Source organism: Branchiostoma lanceolatum, chromosome 1 (genome assembly GCF_035083965.1).
Source record: "Branchiostoma lanceolatum isolate klBraLanc5 chromosome 1, klBraLanc5.hap2, whole genome shotgun sequence".
Taxonomy (NCBI): domain Eukaryota; kingdom Metazoa; phylum Chordata; class Leptocardii; order Amphioxiformes; family Branchiostomatidae; genus Branchiostoma; species Branchiostoma lanceolatum.
The window spans coordinates 5,808,686-5,825,818 of record NC_089722.1 but is presented as its reverse complement, the minus strand read 5'-3'; the positions used below and the strand labels follow the sequence as shown (position 1 = coordinate 5,825,818).

Sequence of the window (17,133 nt, the reverse complement as noted above, 5' to 3'; positions counted from 1 at the left end):
TTTGCTTAAAAAATTATTAAAACATTGAAAAGATGTAAGAATTTCCAAATTTACGTAATCTCGCAAATCGCGAGAGTTTTCGAGATCACAAATTCAAGATGGCGGCGCCAATGTTGAAGGTAAATTTAGCTCAGCTAAAATATTTCTGACATTTTTGTCTACTCCCCGCTCGTTTCTTTCTATGTTATATCTACTGAACCTCCACGATTTGCAGGATAACGTATTGTTAAAGATGTTACCCCTGTATTTTTCTCTTACGACGAACGATTGCTGTTTTTCTGGTGAAAGTATCGTGGGGTTATCGCATATGCTGTGATTTTTCGAGTGATTTTTTCCCGGTACTTCATTTATGTCTGACGCAGATAAGTGAGTTCACACGTACATGATATGGTGTGATCATAGACAATCTAACATCTTACAGCGTCTGTGCCATAGATTTTCTAGACCGCGGCAAATTACCGAAACCGTGTTATTTTGAAAGAAAATATCTGTTGAAGCACAAAGTCTATAATCCACTGGCGATATAACGCAACTTATTATTTGTGTCGTATCAAAAACAAATCAAATCCCTACCATATCAACTTTCACTTTGTTATTATGTTCAACCAAAAAAGCTCACGATGACAATACTGTCATTTTTTTGCGCAATTTTAGTGTGTCACTGATACTATATTTTGTTCCCACAAAATATCTCCCTTGGATAATTTCATAAATTGTTAACGTTACATGACGGAAATTAAATGAACCCATAATGTTACTATTTTAATCGTACCTTTGTGAGAACTAGACGGAAGATGTAAACAAATATCTTAACAAAAAGGTATTGTAACCTGCCCAAACAAGGGAATGGCCAGAACAAATTGTGTATTTTACATTGGACATTTGCCAACTATGTGCTTCTACCCTGTTTGTAGTTTGAGATTGGCAAGCCTTACCCTGTAAACTAAACACTGTTACTCACAGCGTTGTTTACAGTAACAAGAGAAGAGGAAGAAATTCTAGACTCATGCTTAGGATTTGAACAGTCTGGGAATTTAGACGCTCAACATGTGGCTGGGAAAAGCAACAATTTGTATGGAGAATGAAAATAATTGAAGAAAAAACTTAAAAAGTGCGAAAGTTTTATGTGTTGATTTGAGATTTTTAAAAAACATACCACCAGGAAACTTCTACTGTCACCAAATATAGCCATTTTTCTGCACACTGTACCGTGAATCTTGAAATGTTTGCTATATTTTTTTATTTTCTTGGTGGCCTCTCCACTGCAAAATCATGACTCTGTGAACATGCATTCCCATTGTTTTACTTCTGTTGTATGTGTAATCAAGACATGTGAGCTTAAAACATGGTGACAACCTCATTTTCCCACCAACCGCAAAGTCAAGGCCCTGTGTATATGCGCAGCTTCAGCCATGAAAATTAAACCAAGGAGGTTATATAGTCTATATAGACTCCTTGATTAAACCAACACAAAAATTTCAAGATATACAGTATAGCTCTGTCGAAACATAGAAATGCAAAACAAAGAAATGGAAAAAAGTCTCTCTCATTGGTTGAAATTCAGATTATGGTTGATTGCAAGGATTAGTCTATTGCTTAACCAGCCATTAACCTCATGTTCTGGTGAAATAAATGTTTCTGTAACAAAAGGATCTAACACCTGATCGTCGTGTTTTTCAGGATAAAGGTAGCCTGCAGTTTGAAGACAAGTGGGACAGCATGCGGCCCACTGTGCTGAAGCTGTTACGTCAGGAGCCTGTCACCAGGGCCGAGTGGCAGGATCTCTTCTGGTACAGCAATCACTTTAACCTTCAGTATCCTAAGGACAAGTTAGTGTATGGGCACCCTTAGCATCTAGAAGGTTAACTGGGTTGGTGACTATTTTCCTGAACCTGTTATGTCAGGACTCAGGAGCCTGTCACCTGGGGGCTCAGCTTAATTCAACCTTCAGTATCCTACCTTACCTATAGGCCAAATCAACATTTGGGGGCATCAGTAGCATGTAGAAGGTTAACTACATTGGTAGCTATGAATGTCATGCAGTTTTCAAGTATAAAGCCTTTACATTTTTTACAACCACCTAAACATTGCAGAATTGGAAGTACTTGTACATTCCTTGTCTATTGTCATGTACTATTGTAAGAATACATTGCAAGTCATGAATTCAAAGTAAAGCAGAAATTCTCAGTTACGTTTTGAGGTTATGAGATGTGTTTACCAGAGTCACATGTTTGTTTGTTTGTTGAATGTACAGGGATGTGCATTCCGTGTGTCTGTGGGATGACAAGGGTCCAGGAAAGGTCCACAAGGCCCTACAGGATGATATCCTGGAGTTCATCAAACAGGCACAGCAGGTGGGTGTGGCATGGGCGTGGTATGGGCGTGGACACCATGGAAACTAATGAAAAAAAAGGCATGGAAACATGGTTCGACAAGTTAAAGACAATGGAAGTGCCAATAAAGCCATTGCATGTTGTTGTGTGCTAGCCAAATCGGACGCCAGTTTTCCATACATTATCATTAGCCCTCTAGATAGATTGCCAACTTCTGTATATCTATTTGCATATATTGATTGACATGCATCTGGAAATTGATGGAAAATTTTGACAAATATTTCGGGCCAGTGAAAAGTTGGTTCAGGCTAGTGTAAATGAGCATGTATTGGCCTGGTCATGGCAGTTGATTTTTCGAAACTTGTCGCACCCTGGAAAGAGCTTTACAATGTCTTCCATCCGTCCATATGTACAGGATCATTGAGGTATTACGGAAACATGGGGGAAAACAATAATGTTTGGTTGGACATAAATATTTAATGCACAGATTCATCTACACTCAAATTCACAGCTCTAAATGTCTACATTTTATCCTGGGGAACATGAATATTCATTTTTTGCAATTTCTTGTTTTTTTCATGATGGCTGGATACACAATGTTTTTAGAGATGACCTCACACCCGAGAACACTTGATCTTTCTTCCGTTGATTCAACTGTTGTTCCAACTGCGAACGCAATGATTCCACAAACTCTTGACTTTCACTGCTCTGCAAAATCTAAGTCCCCTGAAATTAAATGAATTCACAAAAGTCAGTCTGTAATGATGTAACAGTACAATTGATGAAAGCATGACTGTAAAAGGTACGTAAACTAAAAGGTAGTCCCAAAGCCTTTTTGAGGCCGTTGGGGCAGTAGGTAAAACTGGTTGTTATCTACTTTGTCTAGCACACAATATTGAACACCTCCCTCACCTTCCACTGCCTTCTACCTCCCCAACCAAAATCAGATTCCCATTTTTACACCTGGGTAGAGCTAGAAAAGCTATATGTAGAGTGCCTCTTCCAAGGGCACAACATCGGTGGCATCTCGGGGGATAAACTTTTGTGTCACAATCCTTTCTTCCCCTTTCCAGCGAACTTTGACCCATCAGGACGACACGGCCTTGCTGAAGGCGTACATTGCGGAGTGGAGGAAGTTCTTTACGCAGTGCTCGTACCTCCCCAAGCCGTTTGGTCAGCTGGAGACGTCCCTCGCCGGGAAGACCGTCAGCAGCGTGCAGAAAAAGAACAGCCCGGAGGACAGCATCGTTAGAAAGGTCTGTAAAGGAGCGGAGTTGATATTTTCTGTAGTGGGAGAATCTTTCAACAAAGAAACTAAATTGGTGTCACTGGCTTCATGGAAATGGAAATCTTCAAACTTCATGACACCACAAATGTGTCTACCTTTTATGACTTCTGTGCTACAAAACTGACTGCAAATTTTAACCACTTTGGAAACTATTGGAGTATTGAAAATGTGTTAGTCATTTGCACATGGTCTATAGGGCAGTGCCTATCTCCAGTTCTATAGTCCTTGGACCACACAGTTGTGTAAGCACTTCAGCAAGGGGCTAGTCCAATGGTAACTTAGGTTATAAAACATCATTATTTTGTCTTGTAGCAAACATTTAAAAAGGTTTTTTACAGGACACGAAAATGATTTTGCAAGAATAGCCATTTTGGTTGTATTGTTTTCTGATGAATAGTTGTTGACAATCGTTGTTGTTTACCACAGCTAGACACAAAAGTGATTTAGCAATAACATCCATTTTGGTTGTTTTGTTTACTGATAAATAGTTGTTTACATTTAAACGTTGTTGTCTACCACAGCTGATGTTGGACAGCTGGAATCAGAGCATCTTCTCGAACATCAAACAGCGACTCCAGGACAGCGCAATGAAATTGGTCCACTCAGAGAGGATGGGGGAGGCCTTTGACTCACAACTGGTCATCGGGGTCAGGGAATCATATGGTAGGGAAAAGAACAAGAAATAGTCATGCCTACATTGTACAAGTATTAGAGTTGTTAACCCGGGATTGATGTGTTTGATAATTGTGGTTGTATAATGCTTAAAAGACTTTTCCTTGTCATCTGTGATATTTGCTACTATGTAAATGATTGTGATAAGTATTGTAAGCCTACAAGCAAAAGGTGTTTGGATTATTATCTCCATGAAAAATGGAGATATAGTTTTGGGTGTGTCTGTGTGTGTGTGTTTGTTTGTCTGTTTGTTTGTCTGTCTGTCTGTCTGTTTGTCTGTTTGTGTTTCCGCACTACTGTAGTCAGCATAAGTCAAGAACCTCTTGATGGATTACGATAATATTTGGAATGTGGGCAGGTGTTGTGAAGCCGAAGTTCAAGATCGATTTTGGGCCCCCTGGTATGTGACCTTGGTACTGCAGCAGAACTTCAATTTTTGTATCTTTTGACCTGGACGTGCTGTGGTCTTGATTTTTGGGTGGTAGATAGCTTGTTGAACATGCATTGTATCAAACTTTCAAAGCTAGCTTTTATTGCTTTCATGCTATTAATATCATTGTATATAGCATGAACTAATTTACAGTTTTGTACTAAGACACATTATGGTAATAATACACGTATGTACCATCCTGTAGAGCGAAAAATACTAAAAGGAAAAATAAATTTTTGGGTATTTTTAACATGACTGTTGAGGTAAGTTCCAAAATCTTTGCCAAGACTAATGATCGTCTTTTCTGTTTTTTTCAGTCAACCTATGTTCAGATCCAGAGGACAAGTTAAAGATATACAAGGAGAATTTTGAGGCGGCGTACATAGAAGCAACGGAGGCCTTCTACAAGGCACAGGCACCGCAATACCTGGCAGACAACGGCGTCCAGAACTACATGAAATATGTAAGTTTTCTGTTGTTTACAACAACTCATGTAAAATGCAGTCAAACCTGTTGACCACATCTAATGTAATTATGTATAAGGACCACTTGTTGATGGTATCTTAGATGATTTTTGCCATGGACACAGACATTAAGTATCTTGTCTATAGTGACTATTGGTTCCTGAGAAAAATTGAATCCCCACGAAAAAATTTCTACAGTACGCACATTTTAGTGTCCTTTGTAGTTTTAGCTGACTCATGCAATGCTTTTCTAGTAAATAGTATATTTACTTTCTCTTAGAAATTAGAAATTTAATAGTAATAGTGTTGTATAAAAATCTATTTATTTTATAACTGTTTGAACTGATGTTGCTTTTGACAGCTTTATATCTATTAGTCCTGTAGATTTTCTTTGTTATGAATACATGTTATGATGTAGGTATCCTCATGTTTTTTTACAAAGTTATTTTACTAATAATATTATGAAAATGGTTGTTGAATTTGATGTAACTTCTGTCCCATGTTTTTGTTTGTTCTGTAGGCTGATATGAAACTAAAAGAGGAAGAACAGCGAGCGATGAGATACCTGGAAACTAGGAAGGGGTGCGACTCTGTGCAAAAGGTATGCCATCATTTATGCATAAATTAGCATAGTTAATGAAGCTTCCATTCTCTTTAGCTGTATGTGGTTTGAGACCAGGTAAGGTTTGGAATAAAAGACCACTCCATTTGTACACACTAACTCCTTAGCTCCCCTTAAAAAATTTGTTTGTATGTTCCTTAGGCCACACCAATGCAATTTCTTTGTTCACAGAATCTTGCAAAAACTTGAAAATTTTTAAATCAGAAAAAAATGCAGCAAGCAAATCCAAGAACGAAGAAATCAAATTTATGTGGCCTTTTGTTTAAATTTCTGCAAGCTTCATACATTACAGATTTGGCCTTGTCTTAACATGTACATGTGTAGTTAATGCTAGTACTAAGTTACAATGCAGATCAAGATTAACTACATGTATAGCAGAGTTTCAAAACTATCCTTAAAAGTATACATGTACCTGTAATATGGTCTGAATTAGAATATAGAATGACAGGTTACTAGGCATAGCTTGGTAATAGTCAGTGGTTACAATAGATGTTTAGTAGATAGACTTGTGTTAATGTAAACATGCATTATTTTGTACATATAACATCCCTTGTACTTTTTCCTTGCTCACCCTGTCACTTGTGTTAATATAATGTCTTAACAATTAAAAACCCAAGCTGTTTTTTCCCTTCCATCCCACCCCCACCAGCCTTGCAACATGGTACGACCTTCCAACATATGCATTCGCTTTTTGCTACACACTAGCCTAAATATCTAGCAACTTACAAATGGCAAAAAATACTTGGACGAGATTTTAGAAAATCCGTTGGACTTCTTGTCTGCTTGACATGGCTGGCACGGTGCTAGAGTGAGAGCTTTTTCAGTTGCATGGTTTTATATTTCAGAAAAGCCTCCATATAGGACAGGTAGCAAGCCAGCAGTTTCAGGTTAGTTCAGTAGAAGCAAGTGGCTTGAACAGGGGATCCGTAAGGTCTTCCGCACTTAGACGCACGTAGCTGACACGTTTTTTTTCCGTCATGCCCCTAATCGCGAACTCACCACGATATAATGCATCAGTCCTAAAATGTTTGCATCATAACATAACGTTTTATGAAAAATGTTGTATGTCACTTTTCTGCAGGAAAAGAAATGACTGCTCCTACCAAAAGAGATATAGCTATTTTTGGGAAAAAGCGTATTATTGGTAGGAACGTGTCAAAAATGACACCTACCACTTTGATTACAAACTGCAGTTAGATAGGTTTCAGCTATCAACAAAGGAAATCTATCTGTATAGCTGTATTACTGCCTTTTGATGTGACACACCAGAAATGTCTTGAAAATGTAGCTTATTCTGAAGTACAAGAGTCTTAAGAACAGTGTTCCTTGGTTTTCAAAGTTGCATTGAAATCCTTATTGGTGGAGTAAAAAATATTGTATTTGAAAAGTATTTGTATGAAAGTGACATATTTTTTAAACTAGCATTGAAGGAGTAGTTGAATCCTTTTTTGCAGTAAAGTGACTGTGTATGGAGTTGTAAATGGCCGTCCTGACGGTTTGTTTTGTTGTGTTTTCTCCCCCCCTCAGCTTACAGAGTGCTGCGTTCACGTACTAGTAACCGCCTTCAAAGAGACCATCCTTGCCGAGTGTTCAGTTATGATCAAGAGAAATGAAACAGACAGTGAGTACAACAAATGTGCTGTACATATTGAAATAGTTGATTGTTTCATATCCACTGTCACCACATCACGAACCAGTGCGTTAATTATGGTCTTACATCACATTACTAGGGTCTTTTCAACCTTGAACTTAATACACTTTGTATGCCTCCTATTCCCTCCTCCCATAAATTCAAAACGATATATGGTAATTCATTTAATTGCAATCTATGTATTTTGAAAAAATGCAAAGCTATTTTAGCTCCAACTGGTAATACCTAACAAAGCATTCAAATTATCTATCATTAACTAGTATTCTTTAAGTATAAAATTATTTCTTATGTTAGAAAAAAAACGTCCACAGCTAGTCACCAGTATGTGGTCGATATTTGAATTTTTAGATTTGAACTGTTATAAATGTTCACCAATCGGAATGGCTTGTCTGATGCTGAACTTTGCCCTCCCTGTGCAGAGCTGCTGCTAATGTTCCAGCTGTTAGACCGGGTGCCAGACGGCATCAACCCCATGTTGAGGGACCTGGAGGAGCATATCAAGAACCAGGGCCTGGCTGACATGGTGGCTGCTGCGGAGACTATCACTTCTGTAAGTATCTTTGAAATGCAATACAACATGCTCGTAGAGAAAAAAAGCGACTCATATCGAGTTATTTATTTAGATTAACCACATTTGTGGAAGGTTTGACATAACAGATGACTATCACCTTTTTGATATGTCAACCGGGAAACCAGACTGCAAGGTTTGAACCACTCACACCACGAAGGACCCCTACTTATTTATAAATGTAGTGAGTTTTTTAATGTGCTCAAGGTGTGGCTCTCCTCGAAAACAGGACCAACTTTCTCCTCAAACATGGTCCTAACAGGGAGGATGTTCCTTAACCTTGTTAGTTAAACCCAAAACCTTCAGATTCCAAGATAACAACCCTAACCACAAGACCAGCTTGCTACCTGCCGAGTTGTTACATAGAATCATATGATGAATCATATTTAAAAGTGTCTTGCCACCTTTTCATTTTCAGGATTCTGAGAAGTACGTTGAACAGCTGCTGTCCCTGTTTAACATCTTTAGTATGCTAGTCAAGAAAGCCTTCAGTGATGACCCCAGATTCCTCACCTCCAGGGACAAGGTAAGCAGATTCTTACAGTATCTGTATCTGTATAGCCTGTATAACCACCCTTTGGCAAAGCAGACTAGCTTCACATCAGCCATTGTTTTTAGTCGAGAATGTGTTTTACATGTATGTTTATAGCCTCATACTTCTATGGCTTTCAGAAGTAGTGTTATAGAAAGATTCTGAAGCATTTTTGAGACATGGTTTCTTTCTATTCTGACAGAGTGTTTTACAATGTTGATATTTCAACAATTGCTGTTTCATTTCATTTCCAGGCATACAAGCATGTAGTGAACGACACAACTGTTTTTAGGTTAGAGCTTCCTTCTAAACAAAAAGGGTGAGTAGAAGTACTAGTCATTACTGAAAAGATAACTGACACATCAACTGCCAAACATTTTCAAATTATTGAACATTTAAATGTTGTAGTTAGCCTGAGACCATCCCATTTTAGTTCTGGTTCGTTCCTCTGACCAGACTATTTGTAAGAACGTCTAAAAGATTTGTTGGCATTATTTTTGTATCTTTGTACTAAGTAAACAATGATTCTGAATTGAAATATTAATAGCTTTTTATCGAGGAAAGCAACACCATCGCAAAGGTGTACCAAACTTCAACACAATATGAGCAAAAAAAGGATGGAGATATTAAGCTCACATGACAACATTGTATTGTAGTTGTAAAACATGTATAGCAAGTACATTATGTGACTGTGAGCATACCATTTCAAGAGATAAAGAGAGTAAAGCGAGTAACAACAGCCACTTTTTGCACAAGAGACTATCCAATACAAAGCACTGAAATGGCATCTTGGTGTTCTGACCCCACCACAGTGTAGCAAAGACTCAGCCAGAATCCAAATGTCCGGAGCTGTTAGCCAACTACTGCGACATGCTGCTGAGAAAGACTCCTCTGAGCAAGAAACTCACATCTGACGAAATAGATCTCAGACTTAAAGATGTGGTAAGTGACTTCTTGTGTAATCATCTCAAAGTTAATGTTAAAGTCTAGAGAAGAAAAAAGTTTTCTTTCTTTCAGTTCATCAGTTCTGAAATTCTTGTTATACCATTGAAGGCACTACCTTGTTTGGGAGAGTGTGTACCTTGTGCTAACTGCTGGGTGGTGCACAACAATAATAGTAACATTGTATAACATCAGCAACAGAAAAGCATGGTGGGGCGGAGCAGGTTAATTTTACCAAAAAAATTTGTTATTACAATTTAAACGAGTTCTGAGTCAAATCTCTGTCTTTCTTCTCTCTGTTAACTCTTCTTAAGTTTCTGTCTCCAAAGAGCTCTGCTAGCTGCAAGTGTCTCCCCATCCTCCCAGCAGACCCGATATGTTTGTTACCTCCCATAGCGGCCCTGCCCTTCCGAGCCCCTGAACATGCTTCTGACGACGTCACCGCCAAACAGCTTTCAGCCAATCAGAGGGTTTGCTAAAGCTCATTTTGAGCAAAGCCGCAAAGGATGCTGGGAAGCATGAGCAACTAACAACTGTTTGTGCCAAATGAGGCCTTAATTATTTATGAGCAACTGTCAGTGACGTCCCCAGAAGCCAAAATTTCCGTTCAAAAGATCAGGGCTGAGACCGGGAGGGTTTGCCGAACATTTCCTCGGCGGGTTTCAGCGCTGATAAAGGAGGGAGGTGTCTCCCATGTCTTGATGTCCATCAAGATGTGATATGAGACGAGTCTGTGATTGAGATGTTGATGTTTGTTTGTTTGTGTCTCCATAGTTACTAGTGCTGAAGTATGTACAGAACAAGGATGTGTTTATGAGGTACCACAAGGCCCACCTGACACGCAGGCTCATCCTAGACAGCTCTGCAGACAGCGAGAAGGAAGAAAACATGGTGGAGTGGCTCAGGGTGAGGCTCATTTACATATCTCTATGGCAACTGGGTGAGGTGATGTCTCAGTCCTGTATTGTGTTGTCATTTTTGTTACGTTTTTGTCTTCGGAATCATTTGGTATATCAACTTCATTTAGAATGCAGCTTGCATTTAAAGAAATGTTGCTATACCCTGCTATTCCTCAATATTGTGTAGCTTTTTCTTGGTTGTATTGTTTTAAATTAATTAAAGAATTAGTGTTGTACGTAGTACATGTACCATAGTTATATGAAGATTGCTTGATATACATAATAAGTCCTACAGTCATAATGGTGAAATTGATATTATGTTTTTGCAGAAAAATACCTTTATGAAAAAAATGTCTCTGTCATCCAAGAAAAAAGTTACTTCTTTGTGTTGGATCAAAGCTCAAAACTTAACAATATGTACTCTACCAACACAGGTGAGCTTTCACTCATATAAAAAATCTTAGTACCACAGAACATATTTCTTCTTTTGCATTTTTCTACAGGAGGTAGGCATGCCAGCAGACTATGTCAACAAACTAGCCAGGATGTTCCAAGACATCAAAGTCAGTGAAGACCTCAACAGTCAGTTTAAGGAGGCCATTCGGGACAAGGGACATGGTTCTATAGCAGGTTTGAAATACATTACAATAGATGGTACACTGGTAGTTTTGGCGACGCCTCAGGGGTGGAGCTGATATACTGTGAATCTTGAAATGTTCACAGTGGTTTTGCTTTTGCAGTTTTGTGATGACCTCTCCACTTTGGAAATGATTATGTGTTTACCTTATAGTACTAGTCAGAGTAACTGTACTACGAAATTGTTTCAACTGTGAACTGAAGACAGAACCAAAACCCTCTCTCCCCTTCTACTGCAAAATCAAATCCCCGAAAGAAATATGAATTCACAGTAAACTACTTGAAAAAAGAGACAGTGACTCCACAGAATGCTTTCAAGCACAACATTTAGAGAACTTTTACTGTTGTGACTCATGTTTTTTGTTTGCTTCCACAGATTGTGTAAATATCAAGGTCCTGAACGCGGGCGCCTGGGCGCGTAGTTCTGAGCGTGTGTTCGTGTCGCTCCCCATGGAGCTGGAGGACTACATCCCGGAGGTGGAGGAGTACTACAGGAAGACGCACAGTGGCAGGAAACTGCAGTGGCACCACCTCATGTCCAACGGCATTGTGCGTAGACTTTACTGTGATGCGTAGGAGTCGTAACGTCTGTTGACAGTTGTATTGAAGTACTCGTTTTTATTTGTGTAGGTTTCAAACTTTTGTCGTTTTGGCAGACATATTTTAATGAACAATCAGCAGATATCTCTTTCTATATCAAGTCTGCTGAGTTAGGAATAGACTCATGATGCAATAGTTGTGCCAGTTCTGAAAACAGATTTAACCTTCTTCCTGATGTCTAACTCTGTAACCAATAGAAAATGGGGTGCCAAACTACTACTCCTGTGTGCTAGAGGTTAGATGTTGGTTTCTATAGCAAATTCTCTATTATTCTCTATATTCAAATATGTTGGTTACTTTGACCTTGTGCCCCCAGATAACCTTCAAAAACAAAGTCGGTCAGTACGACCTGGAGGTCACGACCTTTCAGATGGCGGTGCTGTTCTCATGGAACCAGAGGCCCATGGAGAGAATACCGCTGGAAAACCTGAGGTTAGCCACGGAGCTGCCCGATACAGAGCTCAGGAGAACTCTATGGGTAAGGTTACCAAGTATTTTTATTTACTGTAGGTAGTGTCTGTCTTCTCTGTCATGGTAGTGGGTTTTTGCTGTATAATACCAGAAAAAACTTTTGGTTACAGGACTGTAAATCACAAAAACGAAAATTTAGCTCTGCTAAAAGATGAGAGCATTGTATTGGTGTTGAAGTCTTTGATTTGAGATTCTCTCTCTCTCTCTTGTTACTTTGAGAAGTATTTCCAGCCCGTATGGTTGATATTCTTAATGCATGTTTTGACTGATGTTTAATACTAAACTGTTCTCACTGTTTGTTCCAGTCTTTAGTGGCCTTCCCTAAGATTAAGAGACAAGTCCTAGTGTATGAACCCGAGGCTCAGTCACCCAAGGAGTTCCAGGAAGGGACAGTCTTCTGGGTCAATCAGGAGTTCGGCCTCATGTAAGTACAAAAGTACACCACCACCTTCTGCTTTGCCCCCCGTAAGTCTCTTTGCCCCCACAAAAAAACTGCTTTGTCTTGGCCATTCCTCTTACCCCCACTACAAGTCTTCCTCCGCCCCTCTCGCTTTGCCCCCCCCCCCAAGGCCATCGTTAACCGACGCTGCTCAAAGTCGACATGAAAGTTGTGTGGAAAGTTACAATAACGGCTGTGCCATGAAATCTTAAAGTAGCCAGAGCGTTGGTACACATGCTGGACCACCTTTCTGCCAAGTGGCATTGTATAAATCCTGTCTAGTCTGAAACGCGTAATCTCCAAGTAATCTCCAGATTGGGAAGGATTTGACTTAGTTTGACCTCATGACATTATTGATGTTTTAGTGAAAACTAGCTAATGTCCTTGACAGGTAATGTCAGGTAATTGAATCTCAAGCATTCTTTCTCGCTCACCTATTACAGTAAAAATGGAAAACTCCAAAAGAGAGGAAAGATCAACCTGATTGGTAGACTGCAGCTGTCCACAGAGAGAACACGGGAAGAAGACAACGAAGGCATCATACAGCTCAGGATACTCAGGACACAGGTAAGGGGCACATGTACATGTTTCACACATCATACAGCTCAGGATACTCAGGACACAGGTAAGGGGCACATGTACATGTTTAACTCATCATACAGCTCAGGATACTCAGGACACAGGTAAGGGGCACATGTACATGTTTCACACATCATACAGCTCAGGATACTCAGGACACAGGTAAGGGGCACATGTACATGTTTAACTCATCATACAGCTCAGGATACTCAGGACACAGGTAAGGGGCACATGTACATGTTTCACACATCATACAGCTCAGGATACTCAGGACACAGGTAAGGGGCACATGTACATGTTTCACACATCATACAGCTCAGGATACTCAGGACACAGGTAAGGGGCACATGTACATGTTTAACTCATCATACAGCTCAGGATACTCAGGACACAGGTAAGGGGCACATGTACATGTTTCACACATCATACAGCTCAGGATACTCAGGACACAGGTAAGGGGCACATGTACATGTTTAACTCATCATACAGCTCAGGATACTCAGGACACAGGTAAGGGGCACATGTACATGCATATGTCCAAATGACTGTGTATCTCTGTTATATTGTATCTGACCCTTACCTCTTCCCTCATGACCTCAATGAAAAGTGGCATGCATGCCAATCAGAGCTTCTCATGAATGAACAAAGGTTCAAACAAATTCGTCACTGTCTAGCTGGGCACTGCGGTCTTGTATTATTACTCTTGTGTGCAGAGGTTTTGTTTTCAGTGTGTCTGTCTGTCTGTTTGCTTGCTTGCTTGACAATGTGTGTCTGTAGTTATATGGATGCAGTAGCTCTAGAGTGCCTGCGTTCCACATGCTGGGCATGCCAGGGACACTGACAGGAAGTTGGGTCAAAGGTCCTCGAATAGTTATCTCATTTCCTGTCTTCAATTCCCTGCTATAAATATTATCATGTCTGTTGCCTTAATGAGAGCTAGTGGAAAAAATGAATTAGAATTTTAATCACCGCAAAAGATCCCTGCAAAAATACTGTAATTCTTTCACTGTAACTTTATGTTCACTGTTTTAACGGTCACCTCTGTGCCATGAACTTATCATCACTGTGAAAAAACCTGTTGTTATTATTTATGATTCCTTCCGAACATCCGTTCTATAAATCACTTGCCGCAACCATGAAGTTAAAGTTCAGTGAAAATTTCCATTATCCTTTCACCATAAAAGTTTGCTACCGTGAAGATAAGTTAATGAAATTACTGTACTTTTTCTTCCCACAGGAAGCTATAGTGAAGATCATGAAGATGAGAAAGCGGATCTCCAACGCTCAGCTCCAGACGGAGCTGGTGGAGATCCTTAAGAACATGTTCATCCCCTCCAAGAAGATGATTAAGGAACAGATCGAGTGGCTGATCGAACACAAGTACATGAGGAGAGATGAGGACAACATTAACATGTTCATCTATATGGCATAGGCCGGGTGGGGAAACTGTAACAACATATCTGGAATCATAGACTTGAGCAAACTCCCCTCCCTTGTAACATGGACCCTCCCAGAACCACAATGTAGTATTCTTTACCATGGTTTACCATGGTTGTACCATTAGGAAGAACTTTGAAGGGAGATCTCTTGAAAAGTGTAATTTTTCCTGTCTTACTAGTTTCTAAGAACTCACAAAACCAACTTTAAGAAGACATTCATTATTTATGCTCATAAACAAAGAAAATGTCATGAAAACTTCTTGTATATGAATGATTTTGTATTTTGGTACACCCCACAAACATGCAAACACAATTTGCAGTACAAATTTATTCATAAATGGTGATATTTTGATGTCAACATTTTGTCTACACATGTAATGTCCATGGTTTACAAGTAGGAACCTGTACAAAAAAAGGAAATGTCTTTTTGTGTTGACCAAGCAACTTGGATGTAAAATGCAACACTAAGTGTAGCCCCCTCCCTGAGCCATAGAAAATGTTCTTGTATTATAGCAACTAGAGTATATTGTGCAATGGCTTGTATTTGTTTACAAAACATCTTGTCTATTGTTTGGTACATAATAGGCAAGTCCCTAGTTCTCTTTGATATGGTTGGTTCATAATTGGATAGTTTTTCACCCACCTCTGCACAAACTGTTTGGATAGCAAATGTTGTAGGAAATTCTGCTGAATGTACTGTTTAAGGTATACTGTAAATCTTGACACTTTCGGGGTGATTTATTTCCTTGGTTGTTTTATTTCCTTGGTTTCCGCAGTGACCTCTCCATCACGAATGCTTAACACTGTGAATATGTCTCCCTTGTATAACCACTGTGCAACAGAAATATTCCAACCACAAATTTGACACATCGTGAAACCATCTTTTCCCCTCCTACTGCAAAATGAAACCAAAAGTAAATGAATTCAGAATGACCAATTGGAAGACGAGGGATTTGTTCCCGTTGAAGAGTGCCTTGGTGAAATGGTTTGTTCTTTTTTTAAACATGAGTGACTATTAAGAGAGTTGGGTTTGTACTTGTAGGTGTCACGCAAGGCTTCAGTATGACAACCAAATGTTAGCATCTCTTTGGTACAGTTAACATGTATGTGTGGTAGATGCATTTGTCAAGGAAAAAACAGGGAGAAAGAAATGTGAGGGGGTTTCTTACTACTGAATGTGCTACAATCAATGTAACACCTTGCCATACTTGTGTAGTAGGTAACATTGAGTGAATAGCACCCCCCCCCCCCCCACACACACACACTTCCTTGGTTTTTTGCTGATTAGTGCATCATTATTCCAATATTCTAAATCTGATAATTGTTTTCACAAGATTTTGAGGCAATGTCATGAGTTACACGCATACAACATGTTTTCAGAACCACTCTCCATAAAACACTAAGTGTTGTCAATAAGTATTCCATGTACCTGTACAGTAGGAATTATAAATGGGAGTGTTTGCTTAAGTTAATTGCTGTCGAGTCGCCAACCAGACGATAATGAGTGCAAAATTCACCACGTCGTATGCCATAAATGTTTGTAAATATATTATGCGTTTATCCGAGGGAGGTTGCCAAGTTATAATGGGGAGGGGATGTGATATATATATTAGCAGTTTGACGGCAAGCGTGAAACGGAATGTAAGCTTCACAATGTACATGTGTACTTGCCAAGAATTTTGTATCAGTGTTTCTGAATCCCTGCAACAGCTGGCAAGGGAAAAGAATGGTGTTTATGATGTTAAACTAGATTTCCATATCTCGGAATACCAGCCCAACTGAGCCTGAACAGCATCCAAGTAGAGCAATGGTTTAGAAGCCAAGAATGGTAGATGTCACTTTAGCGCTATGTTAGCGTAGTCTTTCCTCTTGCAGGTTGTTGCAGGGGTAATATGTAATAAGACATCCTATAGTGTATCAAATTTACTTGGAACAGCGCTATATTAATGTACAATGTAGATGTGTAAACATGTATGAAAATGGTTGGGAAATTATGCGCCACTGTACATGTACGTGTGTACATTTTGGAATTGCAAAAGTTGAAAAATAAATAAATAAAGGATACCACAAATCTTGTATGGTGTGTTTGTTGAAGTTACATGTATTTGAGGCTAAATATTCTCTTTAAAAACATGAGATTATTCAGCTTTTTGTTATAGATCTTTTTCTTTAATTACGGTGCCAGACCACAAATGTGCTTGCAGACGCTTGATGGGGAGTAGTAAAAAATAAACTTGCTATGTCAATAAGATTTATGTATATATGAACTATATAGTTATCCTTTCCTTTTGCTATTTACAAGATCAAGTGTGTAACGTTATAGAGTTCATCTAAATAACATCTTACCAATCCCTGTTGATGTACCTATTTGCACACAGTACCTGTCCTTGGTGCTGAACATCATATCCCCCAGTTATTATCGTCCTATACGCATACCGAAGGTTTGTATCTCACTTAACAACTTTCGAACCTGATTAAACTGTGGTTCCAACACGGAAAAGTATTAGGCGTACCCAAAATTTCTTCGGTAACGTCAACTACATGTAGCATCTAGCGTAATCTACCATC

General features: G+C 39.2%; 1 protein-coding gene across 2 annotated transcripts; it reads left to right on the top strand.

The window, feature by feature from the left end:
- The first annotated feature begins 67 nt into the window (after positions 1–67).
- LOC136430880 (cullin-5-like) lies at positions 68–16,641 on the top strand. Of its 2 annotated transcripts, XM_066421951.1 has the most exons (20): positions 68–119; positions 1,681–1,790; positions 2,255–2,354; positions 3,407–3,589; positions 4,143–4,284; positions 5,041–5,186; positions 5,708–5,788; positions 6,655–6,696; positions 7,337–7,430; positions 7,880–8,010; positions 8,447–8,554; positions 8,815–8,879; positions 9,373–9,502; positions 10,277–10,408; positions 10,905–11,031; positions 11,414–11,586; positions 11,954–12,115; positions 12,414–12,532; positions 12,991–13,114; positions 14,364–16,641. In XM_066421951.1, exons 1-20 carry the CDS (start codon positions 99–101, stop codon positions 14,556–14,558), a joined length of 2,385 nt encoding a protein of 794 aa, XP_066278048.1. In that variant the 5' UTR covers positions 68–98; the 3' UTR covers positions 14,559–16,641. The 2 variants fall into 2 exon arrangements, with proteins under 2 accessions (XP_066278048.1, XP_066278057.1); XM_066421960.1 differs by lacking the exon at positions 6,655–6,696.
- The last annotated feature ends 492 nt before the right edge of the window (positions 16,642–17,133 follow it).

Coding starts and splice junctions, on each gene's coding strand:
- LOC136430880 (XM_066421951.1), top strand. CDS start 99: ATGGCGGCGCCAATGTTGAAG. Junction 1,791..2,254: donor GAGTGGCAGGATCTCTTCTG/GTACAGCAATCA, acceptor TTGAATGTACAG/GGATGTGCATTCCGTGTGTC. Junction 13,115..14,363: donor TCAGGATACTCAGGACACAG/GTAAGGGGCACA, acceptor TTCTTCCCACAG/GAAGCTATAGTGAAGATCAT.